At 37.8% G+C, this 24031-nt stretch overlaps 2 protein-coding genes across 2 annotated transcripts in view; one reads left to right on the top strand and one right to left on the bottom strand.

The window, feature by feature from the left end:
* CASK (calcium/calmodulin dependent serine protein kinase) overlaps positions 1–24031 on the top strand; it is a 346973-nt gene that overhangs the window by 220093 nt on the left and 102849 nt on the right. Inside the window, exon 6 of the mRNA XM_080910355.1 lies at positions 18667–18769. Within this exon, the coding sequence (XP_080766481.1) occupies positions 18667–18769 (103 nt within the window). The remainder of the gene's footprint in view (positions 1–18666; positions 18770–24031) is intronic.
* On the bottom strand, positions 1681–10104 carry GPR34 (G protein-coupled receptor 34). The gene is made up of 4 exons (XM_080909874.1): positions 10020–10104; positions 9389–9583; positions 8699–8762; positions 1681–3245 (listed from the first exon to the last, which is right to left on the bottom strand). Exon 4 carries the CDS (start codon positions 3146–3148, stop codon positions 2024–2026), a length of 1125 nt encoding a protein of 374 aa, XP_080766000.1. The 5' UTR covers positions 3149–3245; positions 8699–8762; positions 9389–9583; positions 10020–10104; the 3' UTR covers positions 1681–2023.

The following is a 24031-nucleotide window of genomic DNA, read 5'->3' on the forward strand; positions in this document are numbered from 1 at the left end:
ATTTCTCTATGGAGATTGCTATCATTGCATTAATAGAAAACTATTTCCCAATCACTGATGATTTAGCCAGCTATGTTTTTAATGTTCATTGCTTCTTTATTTACAACTTAATTCCCTTTTTTTTTTTACATTTCCTTTGTCATGGTACAAAGTTAGGATGTAAATTGGATTTTTATTTTAAATTTAACCAGCACTATTTATTAAGCCATCTCTTCCTTCATGAAACTCTTTGCAATGATTCCTTTATTTGCAAAGGGCTCCATAATTAAAAAAAAAAAAGTAGTAAGTGTTGTCATTGTCATTGTAGTCATCATTGTTGTTGAGTGTTAGAGTGTCAAAGTATTCTGACTTTTAAAGAAAATTCCACATTCCGTGATAGAAACTTAATCATAAATTTCTGGAGATTGTCACAACAGTCTTTCACATATTCAGACAATGGCATTCTGGTTCTGTGTTTAGCGAGAACAAAACTGCACAAACACTGGCCAAATTTTTGCAGTTTCTCTCAGGATACCTTCTGTGTCTACATTGCAATGTACAATGTTTCTTTAGCTCTATTCAGAATAATGACTAAGGAAAAGCTAAGTAGGCCTATTTTTTCTTTTAAACATATTTTCTTCCCCATCTTATTTGTTCATTCATCTTTTCTTTCTTTCTTTTTTTTTTTTTTTTTTTTTTGTTTCTTAAACTACTTGGAAAATATTGCTTCTGACTTGCCAAGTTAGCATTGATGTACTTGGGTTTAATACACATTGAACTTTTACTATGTTTGTGCCAAATTCTTCACAGGTGACCATTAAGCTTAAATTGATCTATATGCTATATATATTATTCATGCTTTGACTTTTTATTTATATGGGCATAAAGAAAATGATAATGTTTTAATATTTTACATAAATGATTTCATATCATCCATCTCTTTTTACTCTTGAGTATGGTTTTCTTTTCTGTTTAATCCTATTTTTTGATTGGATACTATTTTTTCAGTGTGTATGAGTGTTTACATTACCCTAGGAGGCCAGAAGAGAATCCACTGAAACTGTAGGTACAAATGGTGGTGAGCTACCATGTATGTGCTGGCAATCAAACCCAAGAGCAGTCAGGGCTTTACGTTTCTCCAGCCTACTCAATACTATTTTTGTGATGCCCTCATTCTAGTTGTCTGGTGTGTGTGTGTGTGTGTGTGTGTGTGTGTGTGTGTGTGTGTTTTATTGTATTGGGGTGTTAAAGGTACTTCATGCGCTAAGCCACAATTTACTTCCTCATGCATTTACTTGTACGTCTTTAATTTTTCTGAGTTATAAGTATCATTGCATATATGTTCTTATGTATATATTCGCTCCTGTAAGAGATATACCTTGCAGTGAACTCGTTGGGTCATATCATCATATGTACAGCCTGTGTGAAGTGGATGAACCATTTATGAATCTGTAGTAAGTCATTCCTTTGGCCAGGCTGTCATGTTTTTGTCTTGACTATTTGGCATTTAAATTCTTCACAGTTTTTCTAAACGGCAATAATGGGCAATCTCACTTTTATTAGAATTTTATTATTTCATCTGTTAGCAGAGATTTAGACATGAGTCAGTGTAGCATCAAGTGATGTAAGATTTTGAAGTAATACTCATGTTTACTGACATTTCAACTCAGTCCCCAAATTACTTAATTTTTAAACATATTCAAAATTAGTATCAAGTGCCTAACTTTAGTAACTCCTTAGTGACTTGAAAAAACAATGACATTTCATCCATTTTGTTGTTAAATCCATGAACTTTGCTTAATGTTATAACCATTGTTAAAAAGTGTTAGCTTAACCATGCATTCTGTGAAGGTTCTACATATAGTTCTAAAATCTAGGGATTAATGTAAGCTTTTTTTTTGCCTTGAACTAGTTTGCAGTTAAGCAAGTGAAAGACCACTTCTAAAGATATGGGTTTTGGACATGCTAGGACTTTGTTCCATAATTTTACCAATCTCAAGGAATGCAGAGGCTGGTTTATATTGTTTCTTTCGGTACATTTGCCTCAATTACCCTTAGTGCTGCACTGCGTTTTGACTGTCACAGAGAGATCATGCAGGGAATAGCCCGGCTTAAATTCTGAAGTGCTTTCACTTCTACTTCCTTCACTTTGAAATCTCCTAAAAAGAAGTTGACACATGATTTTGCGGATATTACTGGACATTAGGAAATACATGACAGGATCCAGGCAGCTGTTGAAAGAGGAGAGAACCAGCATGATCTCATTGGTTTTGTGAATGATTTCCTTCCAGTAGCAAGAAGACACATTGAGCTGTGAAGAAATGTAAATGAACCGAAAGGCATGATAAGGTACAAAGCATATAGTAAAGATGATCAGTACAATAAAGGAGTTCCGGGCTGTTGTAGCATATTTGCTAGAGTTGGGAAACTTTGACCTCCTTTTAGAAATCCTCAGTAGATTCTTGCCAATCTTAATATATGAGAGGATTATCAATAGGAAAATAAGCCAGAACATTACCACAAGAACAAAGTTAAAAATTGCTTCTCCCTTTGCGTTATGTCTATCTCTGTAATGGAAACACATTGTGGAATTATGTCCTCCCTTCTTCAGTGTCAAAATGATCATAGTTAAAAATCCAGCAAGAGCAACTGTCCACACGATACAGCACACATAAATACTTTGCTTGGTACTTATTGCCCTTCTTTGTTGTATAGACCGGTTGATTTTTATGTAACGATCCAAACTGATAAACCCAAGCAAAATAATGCTAATGTACATGTTCATGTAAAATAGTGTCCCCACAACTTTGCAAAGAATCACACCTAATGTCCACTTATTTTGGTTGATGTGATACATTATGCGGAAAGGGAGGCAGAAGATGAGTAGAAGGTCTGCAATGGCCACATTAAGTAGATAAATTTGAATGGAATTCCTTTTGCGGTGGATGCCCAGAAATACATAGAGGGCAATGATGTTTCCAACCAGTCCCACAAGGAATATAACAGAGTAGAAGGTTGTTAACACAGTAGATAGTAATTTTTCATCCATTGGACAGCTAGTGACATTTGGCACTCCTGAGAAATTTTGTGAAGCTTGGTCACTGTAATTAGTTATAAAGTGCATTCCATGGGAGGAGCAAAGCCAGCTGTCAACTGAAGTAGTCGTCATTGTTATGGTGTGACTTCTCGATGTCTTCTGTAACTATCAGAACCGAGTGCTCAGTGGCATGCTCTTTGTTTGTACTTCTAGGTGTCTTCAGATTTTTCTACAACAGAATGCCAAGGATTGAGTCATTTCCTGTGATAATAACAGCTACTTTCACATAAACCATAGATAAGGGTTTCATTTCAGACCTTATTCTACTTGATTGTATTTTGCTATCTACACACGTATAGTGGCATTATTACATCACAAAACAGCAGTAAATACGGTAGGATCTTTCTAACCTTTTCTGTTGCCGTGGCATGCACATAGAGTTCATTTCATTTATTATATTAAAATAAATAATTGAACCATATGATAATCTTTTCTTGGAGATATTGTTTTGGGAATAAAAATAGTCAAAAGAAACAGTAGCTTCTATTTTTCAAGGATAAATGTCACCTTCCCCTAAAGGTGCTTTTAGCCATGAATGGGCTGGGTCCCTTGCTGATCCTGCTTGACTTTGGGGCTGCTTCCTGTTTGGCCCTGTCCTCTCATAGCTGGCATCCATTCATTTTGGCATCCGTTGTCATGTGGTATATATCGGATACACTGTAGTGATCTACCCTTATGCAGTGAGAATAGAATAGAGGATGCTAAGTTTTCTTCTTCACCTAAGGCTAAAATAGGAGTATTAAAATTACTTATCTATAGAAAAATGCAGTTCCAAAACAGACCAAGGCAGGCACCTGCCTCATTTCAGAGACTCATGTAGCACTTCACAGGAGATCATAGTGGTCAAATAAAACCAGATCAGATAGCAGCCAATAAACAACTCCTAGCCTAGAAGCATAGGGCAGTAATATAGATGGGAAACAGTACTGTGGACTCTGAGATTATGAGAGGTTAACTAACTAAACATTAATTTTGCCCTGGGTTATATCATTTGAAATTGACACTAGAACCTTCTTAAGTATGTCAATTTTAGTTGTTCCCAGTGCTACTTGCTCTGGCATTTGACTGTAAGGATAATTGAAGTAGGTCTTCTCACATTTCTTTCTTACAGAAACTGCCCTGTTTCTCTCTAAGTCCCTTTTGTGTGTATAAGATACTTTATAGCAGAGTACAGATGGGATGGCTCAGGAAGGTAAGGGAATGTTCTGCCAAGCTTAGCTGCCTGAAACTGATCTCTAGGATCTGCAAGGTAGGAGGAGAAAAGGAACTCTACAAGTTGTTCTGTGACTTCCAGGTGCATGTTGTGGCACATTTTTGTTACAAACAAACAAATAAATGTGTAATGAAAATTAAAGACTTCAAAGCAAGACATTCAAAAGTATACTTAACTTCATAATCAAAGAAAAAAATGACCATTACTCAGCCTCTTTTCTCATTTGTAAGAATGCAAAGCTTTTATGTGAAACACTTAACCTTGATACATAGTAAGTATTCAAAATAGTTGGCTTTGGGACTGGGTCTTATAACTCAGTGATAGAATACTTGTCTAGTATGTATGCAAACCTGGTTCAGTTACAAGCCCTGAAAAAAGCTAGCTTTAAAAGGGTACCTAATGATCAATCTAAACATTACATATTTGATTAAGTAATGCTTGGATTTTAAGACCAATATTAACAATATTACATATTAACTATATTAAGGCAGAGACCCTGTTCTCAGTAAACAGTTTTAGAGGACTCTATGTTCAAACCCTAAACGCAGTAATAAAGAGTAGTTGGGTTTTTTTTAGGTTTATGTTGTTGTTGTTGTTGTTTGTTTGACTTTATAGATACAGTTTCTCAGTGTAGCCCTGGCTGTCCTGGAACTCATTCTGTACACCAGGCTGGCCTCAAACTCACAGAGATCGACCTGTCTCTGGCTCCTGAGTACGGGAATTAAAAGTGTGCACCACCATCCAGCTATAAAGGATAGATATTAATTATGATAGTTAATCTTTTGTGTTGTCATTATTTTATGGTACCAAGGGTTGAACCCAAAACCTTGCTTATACTCTACCGCCGAATGGCATCTCAGCACAATAGATGTTTTAATTTTTGCTTCCTTTTAAAATTAAGCAGTTTTAATATACAAAATGTATTTCACTAAATATGACATTTTATGCATTTGTATCATTGTACTTTGTTCATATTCACTCCCATCATTCCCTCTGCCAGTCTGTCGGCTTCTCTCCCCAGTTTTGTGCCTCTCTGCTTTACTGTCATATGGACAGATGAGTAGATAGAGAGAGAAACATGTTTAACTGTATAATCTACATGAGAGAAAGCAAGCAGTCTTTGTGTTTCTTCACCTTCATTATTTCCCCTGTTCTCCCTCCCTTAGACCCTTTCCTCTCCTACATCCTCCTCCTTCTGCTTTTATGTCTTCTACATGCTATATATTTACGTCTAGATTTTGTTTATGAGAATAAACATGTAACATTTGTCTTTATGTAATCAATTTCTTGACTTGATATTATATAGAGAGAAAAATATTTGGAAAAATGTAGCCTCTCAAAACTATACTTTGGTCAAGTACAGGCTTTTAATAGAAACTAACATTCAGCTTTAAATGTTTACAGACTGAAGGAAGGACTTGGTTTCAAGGAAGAGGAAGTAGCTGGTGAGGAGGAAGCTCTATTAAGCCATCTTGAGAAAGATCTCCACAATTTAGGACTATGGAAGGAGAAAGAGAGAGAAGGGCACTGGAAGGAAGGGAGAAAGGGGTGAAGGAAGAGCTGTGGCTGCATCTCCAACGTGGGAAGACAGATTTCACAATGCTTGTAGAAACATCCAGGCCTGTTTCTTAAGATCTGACACTTTAAAAGGAAGAAACAATGTAGGAAAGGTAGCAGGCTGGGAAAGGTAGCAGGCTGCTGATACTGCAGAGTACATTGTCAGTAATGGGAAGAGACGCCTGTGCTGTGTGGTTATGCAGGAAGCCCTCAGAAGCTCAGATAGAAACGTCCTATCCATAGGTGGAAGGATACAGAGACTCAAGAAGCTGAAGTGATTTGGAATAGGCATCTGTAAGTAGCTTTTCTTCCTGATAGATTTTAAACCCTGTTAGGATTACAAAGCAAGTCTGTTTTGTTTGCCTCTCTGCACCAGGTGTTTAGCACAATAAATCTCACTGAATGAAAGGAGGAGCTTGGAAAAGCAGCTGTAAAGTGTTGTACAAATACTGGAAAGCTTCAGCTGTATCCACAATAGCACAGTTCCCAGTGCTCTGTCAGCAATGTAATATAGCCACAGCAAAAACTAACCCCATCTTCAGTTGAACTAAAAGATCTGCGGTATTTTAAATGAAAATTGTTACTCTTGATCTGGATTCCATCCTAGACTGATAGTCTCCCCTGAAATATCTTTTTTTTAACATCATCCCCAATGGTATACTTAAGAAAGACCATGCACTAAACAGGGTGAAGTAGAATCCAAGTATTGTTGTTGATGTAAGTTGAAGGAAATAGGCACATTAACCTATAGATGAGAATGTTTTGCAAGGCCATGAAGAAGAGGCTCTCCCTTTCTTTTTCATGTGTGCAGAGAGCAAAGCAAGGACAAGTGCTAGAAAGTGCAGAGACAGGTATTGCTTCCTTGTGAGATAATGCTTTTGCAGAATGAAGCAGTCTAGCTCAGAAGGTACTAAGTTTTCAAGCTAGAGATTCAAAGCTGCAGTACTCTGTAGGAGGGATTCTCAGTGGTACTCTAGTCTGTGGATGAGCATCTCATTTGAAGATACCAATGTCTAGCTTCTTCCCAGATACCCTGATATAGTTGTTCTGGAATAGGCTTGATACACTGGTTTAAAAATTCATGAGAAGTGTCCAGTGTGTAGTCAAAATTGAACACTTGGTCTAAATGGTAAAATGATTAACTAATCATTACTTGGCACTTACTGTGATCCAGATACTATTTGAACACATGATATAATTTTTATATAGTCTTTTTAAAAAGAATTTCTATTTATTTTATGCATAAGAGTATGCTATTGTTGTCTTCAGACATATCAGTAGAGGGCATTGGATCCCATTCCAGATGGTTGTGAGTAACCATGTAGGAACTGAACTCGGGACCTCTGGAAGAGCAGTCAGTGCTCTTAATCACTAAGCCATCTCTCTGACTCTATGTAGTCTTTATAATAGCATGTAAGGTAAGGAAAAAGCCATAGGTAGCCTCAGAGCTCTTAAGTGGTAGTACCCAAGTTGACGTTTAACACTGACTCTGAAAGACCCTGAACCTCCTTGGTGACCTTCATTTCTATCATAACTGATCACCATTTTCTTACTAATGTTGAATCTATCAACTAATAGTAGTTTAATAGGATTTCTTTACCACTATCTACCTTAGTTGTTTTATGAAAAGGTTGTACTATCTAACGTTGCTCCTCTAGAAGCTATTAATCTTTCCATTTGCTAGTTCTCTAACAGTATACAAGTAAACTCAGACTTCATGGGATCAAATCACTAACCAGAGCTTCCAGACTTATTTCTGGGCCAAACAGCAATAAGCAAGATGTGTCTAGGAAGATACAGAGAATATATCCTAAGACCATTTCTTGAGCTCCAATGTGCAAGTAAAATTAAGTACTCATTAGTAGTTAGATAAAACCACTAATAAGTCTTTTGAGCTGTTTGTGTCAAGTTGAAGGAGAACGAAGCAAAAGCAGCGTGTTTCAACAGCAACAGAAGCATGGTGTACCGGACCAGATAGCAGCTAGTCAGCAACTAGTGGTTATCAACCAATTCCCAAGTTAGATCCTCTCTCAAATTTAGTAACTAACTTGTGTCACCTCTAAAGTAAATTGGGACCTCGGCTTGGTGGCTCATGTATGCCTGTAATTACAGCACCTTGGATGTCTAAGGCATGAGAATAACAAGTTTGCAGCAATGTCATCTAACTTAGTGAGACCCTTCCTCCAATGAACAAGGTAAAAGGGGGCCAGGAGCATATCTAAATATTCAAGCAGTTGCCTAGCGAGCACAAACTTCTTGGAGTTCAATTATCCAATACTGCAAACACAACAAAGTAAATAAGTCAGTTATAAGCCAGCTGGTATGTTGATATCATTCACTCACTGACATCATCATCATCAATTAGGGGAGGAGGGGTCAAGACAGGATTTCTCTTTGTAGCCCTGGCTGTTCTGAGACTCACTCTGTAGACCAGGCTGGTCTCAAAGTCACAAAAATCCGTCTGCCTCTGCCTCCTGAGTGCTGGGATCAAAGGCATGTGCCACCACACCTAGAGTTCACTAATTATTCTTAGTGCTATTTATTTATATTTCAAAAGCTACTTGTTTGATATGTTAAGAATTTGCCAGTGACGATGAGAAATAAGTGAGCATGATGGTATGGCGGGCCCGAGTTGTAACTCATGCAGTAGTACGCCTGCCCATTATGGAATAGCAATAGTGTTTGTTACTCGGTAGCCATTCCTATGTGTGCAGCCCCGTATGAGCACCTATCCCCCGACTGCCACCATCCTACCTCTCCCAGGCTTTCTTCAGTAGCTGTAGCCAAGAAAAGACCTTTTAACATGCTATTTGGATATTGTTTCTATCAATATTATGTGTCAGAATACATACCTATTTGATCATGGACTAATAATGAGTATCTATTCAGGCCATTCTCCAGAAGTTGCAGGAACTGCTGCATACAGAACAATTAAAAGCATGTTACGTTGGAAATAATATTAGTACTATATTTAGTTTTGTTGTAAACATAGCTATCCACTTGTAATTGTTTGAATTAATTTGTTCAAGCATCTTGTGGTTTATTTTCTTTTCTAGAGTATTCCCTTTATTTAGTTCCAAACCATGAAATGTAAATTGTAACTGGTCTGTACCATAAGATAGTAAAAATATAATAAAAATATTTAAGATGGGGAGACAGTATAGCATAGTGAAATCAAGAGATAAAAGATAGGAAATCTGTACTATATTGCAATTAAATTTACAGTGTCTAAAAATAACTATAGTTGATTCAAATATAGCTGCAAATCATTATAACTATGCGATGCCAATAGACAGTGTGACTGTTGTTATTACATATTCTATCCAAAAAAGAAAAATGAAAAAACAAACCAGAGCCTCCTTTGAAAAGCAGGGGTGGCATCCAGAGCAGTTTACTCAGTCATTCTAAAAAACCAGAGATTTCCTGATAGCAGAATAGCATTAGCAGCATGCATGGAGCTTCACCCTGAACATTCACATAACCAAGTTTTAACTAAATCAAAGGCTCCTGTGTGTGGCTTTTTAAAATCAGAGAATACTTACAGTTGAGGCATTCCTGAAGTAAAGGGAGTAAACCCAAAACTTCCTAGACCAGGTTGTGTCAGCTGGACTCTTCCATCCGGTGGTGGTGGTGCAATTGGCTAGAGTTCTCTTCTTTTATATATTCACATGTGGTACAGTTGTTTTTCCTCTTTTCTTTCTTTTTTCAGTGTGAAAGCCCTTGGGCCCCGTTTGGAGCTAAGAAAAGACCCCACTCTTAGCAACAGCTTCAAGTTAAACTTTAGGAAATTGCAGCTTCTGTCTGAGCCCCTTCTAGCCTAAACTAAGGAGTGTGTCAGTCATCCCCTAAAATGCCAACTATAAAATATAAGCAGAAATGAGCAGATTTCCTAAGAAATGATGAATGATGTCCTGTATGGATTTTAGAATACAACCCCTGAATTTCCATTTCCTTCTGGATTCATTTTAGAAGTTGATAAACTTTCTGCCCCAAAGTACACTAACATTGCTACTAGGTTTTCTGTTTTTGTTTTTGTTTTCTTTAACTCATCAGTTTAGTATTATTTTGCACCTTCCTTAAAGACCATGGATTTCTTTCCTAAAATATCTTACAATTTGGAGACTAGGTGGGATTTGTAGTGCTATTCTCTCCTCAGCACAAGAATAAACTCACCCAAGTAAGCCAGAGTGGTCTCTGTTTCAAGGAAAATATGACGAGGCTCTGCAGCTTCCATTCTGGTCCCAGTCTACTATTTAACCACCATCAATTCATCTGTGTAACTGCTAGCCCTGCAATTGAGTGTCATTTCCCCTTTTGGTTGTTGTTTAGGACATCACTGTCATGCTCCAGCTTTGTTTAAATAATATTTAACTCGTTAGGCTTCATGTAACATTGTAAGCATTTCTGGGAATATTCTTCTGAACCTCATATTCTTCAGAGCTTCTAGTTCAATTTGTTTAAGAATCATAATATATGAGACCATAATTTTACATTATTACAATAAAAATATTTTATAACTGTTACTTCCCCCCTGAGAATCTCTGAGAAGGAAGATGGTTACTATATTTGCACAGCAGTATTTTTTTTCCTTACTGTGGTAATTGACACATCCCACTAAGTTTACCACGTAGCCAGTTTTGAGTGTATCGTGCAGTGGTACTGAGTGTACTTATATCATCATGCAGCAGATCACCATCACATTTTCATGTTGCAAAATTAAGCCCCTAAACCTACTGTACACAAATTTTCTCTGCCACTAGTTCCCAACATTAGCAACAATAATTCTGTGACATTGAATCGAATTATACAACCTTTTTGGGACTAGTTTATTTTACTTAGCCTCCTGTCCTTGAGGTTCACCCATCCTATAGCATGTAACATAATTTTCTTTGTTGTTAAGTTAGCATTTTTCATTTCCATTGTTTGCCTATACTTCATTTTTATTTATTTATTATCTTTCAATAAGCATGTCAGTTATCTCCACTTATAGGCAATTATGAAAATTGCTGCCACAAATGTGAATATGCAAATGTCTCTTAAATTCTGGCAGGATTTTCATGACTAAATGAGTCATAAAGTGCTTTTTATCTCCTGAAGTACAATATAAATATTTTTGTATTGTGCTATTGTCCCACACTTGTGCCATCCCATTTCAAAATTGTGTGTTTCTGATTTAGTGTTTTCATGTTGTAGCCACATTTTCTCATTGATGAAAGGTTTGGGTATTATCTTCTAGCTCCTGAGCATTCTGAACTTTGTTACCATCCTCTCTTTAAGTGAAACCCAACCCTAATGAAGCACTGCCAGGAGTCCTTAATGTAAATTCTAATGTCCTTCGTCAAGCAATTCTCAAAAGATGACTTCCAAACCAGTAGTATCAAAAACATTCAGAAGCGTGCAACTGATGCTACTCTAAGCTCATCCAGACCAAAAAGCCAGAAAATCTGGGGATGAGGCCCAACAATCTGTGTGATGCTGCTATTAAAATGTAACCACCACTGCCCTAGTTCATCCTCCCTCAAAAATAGTGTTTCACACCTTTGACCTTCTTAAACTGCCAGCAACCCCATTTCCTTCCCCACTCTTACCTAGGAGTTGCTTTTCATTTCCCTAAGAAACTGAAACACTTCTAAAGGAACCTCCCCTATATCTACAGGATGTATTGCAGGAAATGGATACATTTTTCTGTGTATTTTATTTCTTATTTTAATATCCTACAAATAAGGTGAGAGATATTCAATCATAGTAAAAGAAAAGAAAAACTAGACCTCTGAATATAGTTTGTTTTGCAGTTTTGAATTTGGTAGTACAGGTGTATTTTCTGTAATTAAAACACCAAACTGTACAAATCTAATTAAACTAAATGAGCCTCATTACATGACAAAATAAAAGCATTACCACATGGTAAGCTACTTTGGGTTCCTTGAAAATAGAATAGGGGATTCAGGACATACTTTTAGACTTATAAAGAAAACTACAATATACAACACAGTAATCAAAATCTAGAAATTCACATTAAAAGAATACCATTATATATTTGACAATCCTTGTTACAGATTTCATGAGCTGCCTTCATAATGCCTTTTAGAGCAAAAATAAAAAGATTACATTTATCTAAGATACTTCTTTAGTTTTACTGAAACCCTTGAGTCCAGGGCTAGTTTTGAAGAGTATAGGCCTGCTACTTTTTAGAATGCCTCTTGAGTGTTTCTCCATTATTAGATATAATTGCAGTCTTTGCCAACGATACCACGACAGTGTCACTGGCTTCTCAATGCAACATATCAAGATGATGGGTTATTGCCTAGCCCCATTATTTGCACTGTTCTCTGGGCTAGTTTCTTCTAGGCTTCTCCCTTGAAATATTACCATTTCCTTTTATAATTTAGTAAGTATCCTGTAGGGAGGTACTTTGAGAATATTCAAATATCCTATCACCATTGAGTAACGGTTTTTGGAGTTGAACATTTATATTATATTATTTAATATTTTACTTAAATTTCTACCAGGCATGGTGGTGCACACCTTTACACAAGAGGCAGAGGCAGGTGGTTCTCTGTGTTTGAGGCCAACCTGGTCTACAGAGCAAGTTCCAGGACAGCCAGGGCTACAAAGTGAAACCCTGTCTCAGGAAAAAAGAAAATGGGGGAGAGAGAGAGAGAGAGACAGAGACACAGAGAGAGAGAGAGACAGAGACAGAGACAGAGACGGAGAGAGAGAAGCATCTCCTCCCCATGTGTTTATTTCCTGATTTATTGATATCAATATGGACTTACAGCTTCTTAATTTGCTCAGTAGTAAAATAATATTAAGTCAATAATAAAAATGATCCAGAGAAATCATACATAGTTACTAATCTTGCTACTGCTGCTATAGATATTAGTTTCAAACCTTTATGTATAGACCAGTGGTTCTTAACCTTCCTAATGCTATAACTCCTGAATACAGTTCCTCATAAAATTATTTCATTGCTACTGTAATGTTGCTACTGTTGTGAATTATAATATAAATATTTGATAGGCAGAATATCTGATCTGTGATCCCCCCAAAGGGCTTGTGACCCACAGCTAAGAAATGCTGGTATAAACAAAGCAAGTGAATAATTATGTCACTGTTATTAGGTACCAACATTACTTGCTAAATAAAAGAAATCAAAACGTTATAATCAAATAAGAGTGAATTTGTGATTTTCCCCCTTCTATAAAATACACATTTTAAACTGTCTACTGGAAACAGTCGAACAGTAATAACTAAGAAACTGTATGCCAAAGAGCCTCTTATAAATTCAAATACCTTTTCCCATTAAAAGAAAAGGGGGTGCTTAGAAAAATGGCTGGTTTCAGATCTGGGGCAAGAGTAACACAAGCTTAGGATGGCCTCTTGTGCCTGAAGGCAATGAAGTTAACAGACTCCTATAATCCTTGGGAAAGGTAGAAGAGCTGGATTAGGGTTCTCTCTAGCCAAAAGTGGAGCAACTTAATAATCAAAAATTTTAAAAGGCAGTAAGTGATTCAAACATACCAAATGTCCACAAATTTATAGTATGAAATGCTTGTGAGTCACCTTTGGAAGTTGCCTAGTTATCAAATCTGTATTCTGGAAATGGTTCATAGGACCTTTATCTATAATAATTATCAAGAAAACAGAAGGGGCAGAGAGATGACTCAGTGGCTAAGAGCATTTGTTCTGCAAGCATGATGACCCAAATTCAGATGCTAGCCCCCATAAAAGCTGGCATGGCCACACACGACATGCCCAGTGATAGGGATTAGGGTAGAGACAGGAAGAGCTTTGGGGTTTCTTGTCATCCAGTCTAGCTCCAGGTTCAGTGTGCAACTTCACCTCAAACGAGCAGACACCTAATGCTTCCTCTGGCCTCCCTGTGTATAGGCTCACACACTTTCACATTCATGAGCATGCACCATACAAACACACACACACACACACACACACACACAGAGGAAACCGCTCAAAATATCCATCCCTAGGGAGTGGAAAAGCAGATGATTAATGCTGTGTGAAATACAGTAGTAAAAAAAAGAATGACTTTCTGATCACAAGAAAATGGCTGGATCTCGGAAACATGCTGAAAGAAACCTTGCATGAAACAGTGCATTTTTATTTGCTTTCATGTATATGAAGTCCTAACACTGGCAAAGCAAGCCCTTGCTGGAAAACTCCCAGAACAGTGTGGGATGATGGCAGAGACTAGATAAATTGGAAGTGACTGAGGAGGTTCTGGGATGGTGGTCTGGACTTCACAATGCACTTCTAACTCTCTAGTGGTACATTATGATGTTCACATTTCATGCTAGGTAATTGTTACTTCAATATTTTTTATAGATACTAAGTTTTTAGAACCTCAAAGTATGAGTCTATGAAATGAGGCTGCTAATATCATTGACTGAACAGTTCATAGTGAATCTCATAATGGGTCACGTAAATAACACCTGAACCTATGGCTGAATCCTGTCACTAAGGCAAGGCAACCAGGCAGATTCTTACTAAAAAGAAATAACAGTTAAACCACATGATTAGCACATAAAAGTGAAATTAAGCCTGACTCTATTCAAGATTCTGGATCTAACTATGAGTCTCCATGAAATGCAGCAAAGTACCAGCATAATAAATGATAAACCCAAATCTAGACTGTAGGGGAATTTATAGGGGAAATTACTGAGTATTTTAAATCAATACCATGAAAATTGGAGAAAAAAAGACTATATTAGAAGGGGAAATCTGTTGTATAATACAGTGATATGAGCCATGGATCTCATTTAATTTTTGGATAGGATCTTTTGGAGTCCAGGATGACCTCAGACTTATTAACAGTAAGCTAAGGCCGGCCTTGAACTCCCAAGTACTAGGGTCTGGGTCTTATTTTAAACTAAATCACAACTAAAAAGCATTGTTTTGATAGTCAAGAAAAACGGAATCTATTGTGAATACCAGGTAATTAGGAGGCTAAAGAGATAGCTTAGCAATTAAGAGAATGCCCTGTGTCTCTAGAGGACTAGTTTTCACTTCCCAACAGCCACATTACATGGCTCACAACCTCCTATAACTCAGGCTCCAGGAAATGAGACACCTTCTTCAGCCTCTGCAGGCAGTGCACACACATACACACACACACACACACACACACACACACACACACATACACTTCAGCCTCTATAGACACTGCATTCATGAGCGCGCACACACACAAGCACATGCATAAGAATAAAATATATTTTTAAAGAAAAATAATTTCAACTGTCACTTTTGATGTGGTAATAATTTGTATTAGATTATTGACTTATATTTTGAAATGTCAATATTTTTAATCCTCTGTTAGAGGCACTGAACTTGGTAAATAAGTGAAATTTTATGATTGGTCTTGGAATACTTAAAGCAAGAGTAACAAATGAGGCTGAGTAAAACAAGAATGGCAGAGTGATCGTTCAGCTGGTAAAGCCACCAAGCCTGATGACTGAGTCTGGTCCCCAGGACCTACGCAGTGAAAAGAAAGGCCTGACATGTACAAGGCACACGATTATACACACAGGGACAAACATGTGCGAGTGTGATACAAAGCTTCAGAGAATGACAGGGTGGCAGCAACTGCTCATACCAGGTGATAGGTGTGTGGAAGTTCATTGATTTTCCTCCAATTGTAAATGTTACACGGTTGAAAGGGGCTTCTTCAATTCTACACGTTCCTCTAGCTGCATCCCCTGCCTCCACTCCTAGCACAAAAAACTTTGAAACTTACCTTTTACCGTCTCCACACCCACTCCCTGCAGAACCTAGTCCGGTGGACATTTTTATGTCTCTCATGCCCCCAACACCACGTTTATCATTGGTACTGTTGACTTCCAAACTGCAAAAGCTAATCATCTGTTCCCAGCTCTCAACTGACATGTCTAAGGTAACACTATCACTACTAAGCATTTCTCCTTGAAAAACTTTTTCCCCTTGGTTTCTGAGATGCAAACTCTGTTGTTCACCTTGTTTCCCTGTCTGACCATTGTTTCCCTTTCCTAGATTCTTCTCATTTTTCTGCCCTCCATTTACCCACTGAGACCCTACTCTCTGTCCTCTAATAGAAGTCACTCCCTCAGAAACTTCCTTCATTCATTATCTTGGCTTTTGGTCCCCAAATTCACATCTCTAATCCCAGCTCCTATCCTTCCTTGTTTCATAAGACTCAATAATAGTTCATCTTTCAAACTCCTCCCCTAGAATTCTCTGTTTCAGTAGATAGTGACCTTATTTTCACTCCAAGGTTCATTGCAAGAACCTTCTGCTCAAGCATTACCTTTAGAGCACAAGTTCTTGTCATCTTCTCTCCGTATCACCATCCGCTCCTGCCTAAGCAGCTGCAGTGGCCTCTTTTTTCTCATCCTTATGTTCCTGTAGATACTGGTGTACAGAGTACTCAGCATGATCCTTTCTAAACCCAAAAGTGATTACAGTGCCCACTGTTCAGTCTCAGTGTGGCTTTCCATCCTGATCAGTGTGAAATCCAGGGCTGGTCATGGTTTTAAAGATGTTTGATTACATTTTCTACCACTCTGCCTTTGCTCATTCTTTCCCAGCTATCCTTCCTTCCAGTCTTCATGCATACCAAGCTTCCACACACACATATAGACCTGTGTATTTATTAACTTCCCTGCCCAGAGCTTGCTTCTATGTAGCTTGCTTTTATTTTTTTAACTTCACCCTAGTTTCTGTTTGGATTTGTCACAATAGGAAGGGCTTCTAGGACACCCACCCAAATAAAATAGCAGTTCTCTAATTTTATGTTATATGTTTTATGGCTTATTGTCTAGTCATTTGTATTTATGTGTATATTTTCTTTTTTACCTGGAGTTCAAATTTTATGACTCTTAACAGATAATTGCTTAAAAATGGCATAATCCACATAGTGATGAGAATTTCATAGATTACAGTATAACATTAACTTCAGAAAACACATAGTCAACAGACTATGGAGAGTTTACCATGGGCTTCTTCTGACTTAAGGTTATACTTGTTCCTAAGAATGTGATAAGATGCTTCCACCGACATGACCCAGAGACCCAGTTTGGATCTAAGCTGTATCGTTCTTCTCCTGCATCATGCCCATGCTTTCTCAGGCCTGCATGAGCTGGACAAGTGCTCTGCACTGAACAGCATCCCCAGCTCCCATACACTCTTCTCACTGCTTTGTCATGTCAGTTTGTTCACTATTCATACCAGCTTTTCCTTTCTCCTTCTTTTCTTCCTTCATTCCTTCCTTCTGTCCTGCTGTTCTCATATACTATGTGCGCTTACATCTGAGGAAGCATTTTTCTTTATGATAGACTATGTATTTTCAAATTGTCCCTACAGTGGAATAACTTCCAAAGTAGATTTCTGATGCTCTCATTGGGAAGAATAAGAATCTTCCCACTTCCACTTAACACTGTCAATATCTGTGTGGGTACACTAGCTCAGTTTTATTGTACAGGGTGGTGGGGGCTTTTTTCAAGGCAACTATCTATCAGCTAAACTTATTTAAAATTTGATCAATTCCCAGTACACATACTGGGTGGCTTACAGGTACTTGTAGGTCTATCATATAAGAGAAAATAAAAAGTGCCATAACTTGAAGGCTTGTCTTTTTATACTAGACCATGTTTTGAGAATCATCCAGATGTAGTGTTGGGTGTATCAGAGAATGTAGTATGTGAGTAGACACCAAAGGCCACTACTACTACTTTCTTTTTCTGACACCACTTCTAACAAACTTCCATAGAGAAATAGATGGAGATGAGATCCCACAGAAAACTACATTCTTACCACAATGTAGAAGGAAAGCAGGTCCACAGGCAATACCCAGAAAGAAATCCCCTGGAACACAGCTCAATTCAAGTTAGTAAAACCCAACATCCATGCCTTTAATCCCAGCACTTCAGAGGCAGAGGTAGGCAAATCTATGTGAGTTTGAAGCCATCCTAGTCTACATTGTGAGTTCCAGGACAACCAGAGTCACAGACCCTGTCTCAAACAACAACACAATAGCCATTTGGTATTCCTATTACTCTAGGGTAGAAGAAAATTTTAAAAAAGAGGATGGGGAAGGGGAACAAAGAAAAGACCACTGGCATTCTCCCTAAAGGTCAAAGTGCAGCAACTTTAAGTAAAATCACATCATAGCAGGAAGAAGTATACCATGTATTTTTGCTGAAACAAGTATAAACTGTCAGTCAAATACAGAGACTATTGCACACAAAAAGAAAATGTGTCTGCACTTTTTGAGCACCCATGCTTCCTGGGTGATTTCTTAATCATGGAAACAAATAATTCCCAAGTCCTTAAAGAAAGTATTCAGAAGTGAGAAAAGGACAAGGAATTCAAGCATATAAAATAATCCAGAAGCTTTCTTTTATTTATTACTTATTTTTTTCAAATTTGAGACAAGGTTTCTCTGTGTAGTCCTAGCTGCCCTGGAACACATAGACTGCTTGCCTCTGCCTCCCATATGCTAGGATTAAAGGTGAGCGCCACCACTGCCCAGCTTCAGAAGCTTCTTAAAATTGAAATTGGTTTGTATAATAGGTTTTTTAATATGGAGTTTTATTTTGGGGGGATCAGAAAACAATTTGTAGGAATCTCCACCTTATGAGTCCCAAGATGTCAGACTTGGTGGCAAATACTTTTACCCTCAGAGTCATCTTGCCAAACCAATTTCCAAGTTTTGTTTTGTTTTGTTTTTAAGTACGACTATAGTGTATTATTTAGTTTTATGTAAACTGAATTATTTTGCATTAATTCTTATCTTTAATTTGATTATTGCTTTTTTTTTTCTTTTCAGCCCCACTGTGTTCTCCTCGCCTCAAAAGAAAATTCGGCACCTGTTAAGCTTGGGGGATTTGGGGTGGCCATTCAGTTAGGAGAATCTGGACTTGTTGCTGGAGGTAAGACTGTTTTAACATACCCCCTTCAAAACCTGGTTCCTTTTAAGTGGGTGTAAAATTTCAAACTAGATACTAATCTAGCCTGAGTGTTTCATGCCCTGTTCTATCCATCTCCATCAGGTAGTTTTCAGTTTAGTGACTCTATAGTCATACCTAGAATTTCTGTACCTCAAGAAGAGACTCTGGTCTTGTAGGTGTTGTTTAGTGGCAGAGCACTTGTCTAGCAAGCCTGAGGTTCTGGGTTCCATCTCCAGCACTGCAGAAAGTCCGGTATGGATTTCTAGATTGTATACCTAGCACTTCACAGAGAAGAAACGCCATGGAAGCACAATCCAAGAACAGGACACAAAGAGGTTACCATCTGGAAGTTGAACTAGACAACTAAAGTCACTTCCAGTATAAATGGGTTTACCTTTTAGGGTCACAGCATGCGTAAATTTAAATGTCATACCATTTTCCTTTCTCTGTATATCAGTGAAGCCTGCTAAAGTCGTCAGTCTGTGTTTATGAACAGCAAATAGAAAAGAATACAAGCTGGTTTTCTCATTAACCAAAGCAAAACATGATTTTCAAAATCCTATGCCATAATAGAAAATGAAGATGTTCACTGGTGTGTGGAAGTGGATGCCAATTCAGATTCCAGTATTTCAGGGGTTTCATGCACTCTTTTCCAGAATTCAGACCACAGCACTGCCCAGGCTTTACTTCTATTTCTTAGTTTGGCAAACGGCATAGTTCTCCATTCTGGTATAGGCAGTGCTCCAAGTACTAAGAGCTTCACGAAGAATAAAAACAGAAAGCATATCCATTAGCATGGAGTCTTCAAGAATACTGTTAAGCCAGGTGTGGGGATGTACACACAGAATCTCAGCACGTGGCAGGCTGAGGTAAGAAGACTGCATTGAGTCTGAGACCAGCCTGGAGAACATAGCAAGATACTATCCCATAAAAGAAAATGAAACAAAATCTCATGTTAAATTTAAATGCTTTCCAAACCATAGCTTTTGAACTGGCTGTCTTGTTACACAAGATATCTCATTCCATTTGATTGTAGCTAGAGCATCAAGCAGTAATAACACGGACCATCTTCTGAAAAATGAACATGAATTATAGTTGTATAGTTGTAAAAATCACTCTGTACATCACACTGCTGTCTGAAATTAAACTGTGTTAAGTTTTAATCTTGCATACTCTTCCAGCTAAGCATTTCCAGTAAACATGAGAATGAGAGAAAATAAGATAATTTCCTTTTATATGTTATTTGCTAAAATGACTTTCTGTCTGTTATTCTGTTCATATTCATTGTGGCATAGACTGCTTTATGTCATAATTCCTGATGAGGGTAGATTCATGTCTGCCTCCATGTTCACCTATTTTCATAAAACCTATGAATTCTTCCCCTAATTTTTATTTTTCAACAGTTTTGAATTCACAGCATGTCCATTATTCAAAAATTACTATTTTCTGTACTCTGAAAAGGTTTTACTTTACTTTGAGAAATTGTATGGATTTGTGTCCCCTCATCATTTGCACCTGCTATTCTCTCTGCTTAGAATGTCTTTGTCATTTTATTTGTCACATTTAGTTGTTTGCTTGAAGACTGAGCTAACAATTACTGCCTTTTCAAAGCAAGCACAACTGCCCTAGTTATACGACCTATCCCCTCTTCCATCTAACCAGATCTAGCTTGCCTACTTGCTAAGAAAATTTGATCAAATGTGTAATGAAGGCAAAAATCAGAGATTTGTAAGGGGTAAGAGAACCATGGCTCATCCCTTCAAATATCTGCCACACCTGTCACAGTGGTTAGGACCTGGCAAGTACTCTAGAAATGTTTAAATGAAAGACCCTAATGGCTAGCCATTTTCCAGTCAGTAGCAGATTATAAGCAATCAGGAGGTGCCAGGACTGGAGAAAACATGGTGAGGAAAGGAAAGGAAAGGGAAGGGAAGGGAAGGGAAGGGAAGGGAAGGGAAGGGAAGGGAAGGGAGAGGGAAGGGAGAGGGAAAGGGAAGGGAAGGGAGAGGGAAAGGGAAGGGAAGGGAAGGGAGAGGGAAGGGAGAGGGAAGGGAGAGGGAAGGGAGAGGGAAGGGAGAGGGAAAGGGAAAGGGAAAGGGAGAGGGAAGGGAAAGGGAAAGCAAAAGAAAGCCAGGTGGCAAAATGCACAGCAGCTGTTGATACCTCAGAGGTCCATCATTACATACCTGTGACACTCCTGACAGAGCAATCTGGTCTGGAGCATAGTTCCTTTGTTGATACACAGAATCCCATCTGAAGTCACCATGAAAGGGCTAAATGCTGTGTATGACCCTATGTAAAACTAGTCAGAAAATTGTAAAAAGCCTACAAATGAAGGTTACAGTGGTTGTATATATGAAGATTCAAGTCCTAAAATATTAAAAAGCTTAACTGCTCAGAATAACTCCCTCCCTGAAGTTTGATGCAAGCTTTATTATTGAATTGAAATTAACATTTAAATATTTATGTGCCTATCTGAGATATTTCAAAAACAGTTACGTGTTTGGTTTGGTAATTGGTTTCCTGTTCTTAGAATTTTGTGATCGAAGTCAAGTGGTCGGTCACCAAAAAAAAAAAAAAAAAAAAAAAGAAGAAGAAGAAGAAAAGAAAGAGAAAATTAACATCAAACACAAGGAGTTTGGTGAAGTTTTTCAAATTCTACTGATGTTCTTAAAATTAAAAACTGCCACTATATTTCTCTTTCAACTCTGAGCAAAATTTTGAACTCAAAATATACATCTTTCTTTAAAAAAAAAAAAACACTAATTTCTCCATAGTGGGGGCAGTATTTAGTCCACATTGAACCTCTTTAGGATGACTGGGCCTAACTGTGGGGGTTTCGATTATTCCCCACAAGGAGGCCACCCACAGTGAGGAAAAAGTTGTAGGAATTGCATGTCAAAGTACTATCTGAACTTTTCAGCAGATACCAAGTGGGTTACTTCAAATGGTACCCTGAGCTCTTGGCCTTGCTTTTCCTCACTCCTGATAGTTCCTGCCCTGTCCATCTAAACAGTATTATCCTGGGACCCTGCCTTACAGAAGCTGCCAGTGAAGTGGGAAGTTCAGCTTCCAATACTGCAAAATCAGTGTTGCTGCTTGAGGAATTAAAATCAGACAATCAAAAAACTTTTTCTAATCAGGACTTGTAGCCAGTGCTGAGTTTTTGTACTACATTTTAAGTGAAGGTATTTTCCCTTCACTTAAGCTGGAACCCTGACCTTAATCTTTTCCTTTAAGAAATGGGAGAACTAAGGACACTGTCAAGAGGACAAAATGGCAGCCAACATTGGGAAAGGATCTTTACCAATCCCACATCTGATAGAGGGCTAATACCCAATATATATAAAGAACTCAAGAAGGTAAACTCTAGAGAATCAAATAATCCTATTTAAAAAATGGGATAAGATTTCAATACATACTATCAAACCTTTAAAAAAATCAAGTGCTGACAAAAATATATTCATATAGTTTTATGCCAAAATGCTTTTTAAAATCTATACATGTATCTCTGTTTTTAATTAAATAAAGTTGCAAGCGAAAAAGACAAAAATGAGGTACAGAGCTAAACAAAGAATTCTCAGCTGAGGAACATCGAATGGCTGAGAGGCACCTAAAGAAATGCTCAATATCCCTAGTCATCAGGGAAATACAAATGAAAACAACCCTGAGATTCCACCTCACACCAGTCAGATTGGCCAAGATCAAAAATTCAGATGACAGGAGATGCTGGCAAGGATGTGGAGAAAGAGGAACACTTCTCCACTGTTGGTGGGGTTTAAAACTAATACAACCACTCTGGAAATCAGTCTGGCGATTCCTCAGAAAATTGGACATAGTACTACCTGAGGACCCAGCTATTCCACTTCTGGGCATATACCCTAAAGATTCTCCAACATATAAGAAGGACATATGTTCCACCATGTTCATAGCAGCCTTATTTGTAATAGCCAGAACCTGGAAAAAAAACCCAGATGTCCTTCAACAGAGCAATGGATACAAAAATTGTGGTACATTTACACAATGGAGTACTACTCAGCTATTAGAAACAATGACTTTATGAAAAACCTAGGCAAATGGATGGAACTAGAGACTATCATCCTAGTGAGGTAACCCAGTCACAAAAAAACATACATGGTATGCACTCACACTCCAAAACTCCCAGGGACTGAAACACCAACCAATGAGCACACATGGAGAGATCCATGGCTCCAGTTGCATATGTAACAGAGGACAGCATTGTCTGGCATCAATGGGAGGAGAGGCCTTTGGTCCAGTGAAGGTTCCTTTTCCAAGTGTAGGGGAATGCCATGGCACTGAGATGGAGAGGGTGATTGGGAGAGGGAGCACCTTCATGGAAGCAAGGGGAAGTGGGGGTTAGAAGTAAGGGAAAGGGGATAACATTTGAAATGTAAATAGAGAGAATACCCAATAAAAATTAATTAAAAAGAAAAAAATAGAAACATGAAGCGTATACCATTTTTAATAGAAAAAAACTTTGTTCAGTGTGGAGATAGAGAACATTATAGCTACAACATGAATAGAGAATTTGTTGTTTTTCATGTTTCTTCATGAAAATGTTCCCACGTGCCCACCTGCCCACTTCAGTATTGCTTGGCCCTTCGCTCATTCTTTTTTGCTCACCTTTCTTTTTTCTTTCTTTCTTCCTCTCTTTCTTTTATATTATAATATTATACAATATATTTTGATTATCTTTTCTCTGTCAATCATATATGTACACCTATCATCTATATATCTACTTATTGATTCTCTTTTTCATTCTTTTTCAAAACACAAGAAACAACGCAAGAAACCAGCAACCCCACACCACAAAATGAGCATCAAGTCAAATCAAATAAGCAAAAGACCAATAAGACAAAAAAAATCCAAAACAAAGCAAAAATAAAATTAAAAGGAAAAAAAAAAGAAATGAGAGGGAGCATATTAGAGGTGCACCTGTAATCCAAAATGAGAAGCTAACTACCCTCTCCCACCCCAGTGAGTTTATAACCATCAGCAGGCCTTAGCAACAACTCTCTGTAGATGGGTTAAAAAGTCTCTTAGGTTCTTTTTAAACACAGGACCACAGTAAGGTATTTTACAATGTCCAAAGTGGAAATAATCTTGAATCGTGCATAAGAAAAAACATGCAGATGGACAAAAAGCAGAGGAAGGAAGGGCAGGGCTGGGCCTGCAGAATGTAGAAGAGCTGCCAAATTTGTCAGGCAGTGGCCTGTCTCAAAG

The sequence above is a fragment of the Micromys minutus genome, assembly GCF_963924665.1.
Source record: "Micromys minutus genome assembly, chromosome: X".
In the NCBI taxonomy this organism is placed as follows: Eukaryota; Metazoa; Chordata; class Mammalia; order Rodentia; family Muridae; genus Micromys; species Micromys minutus.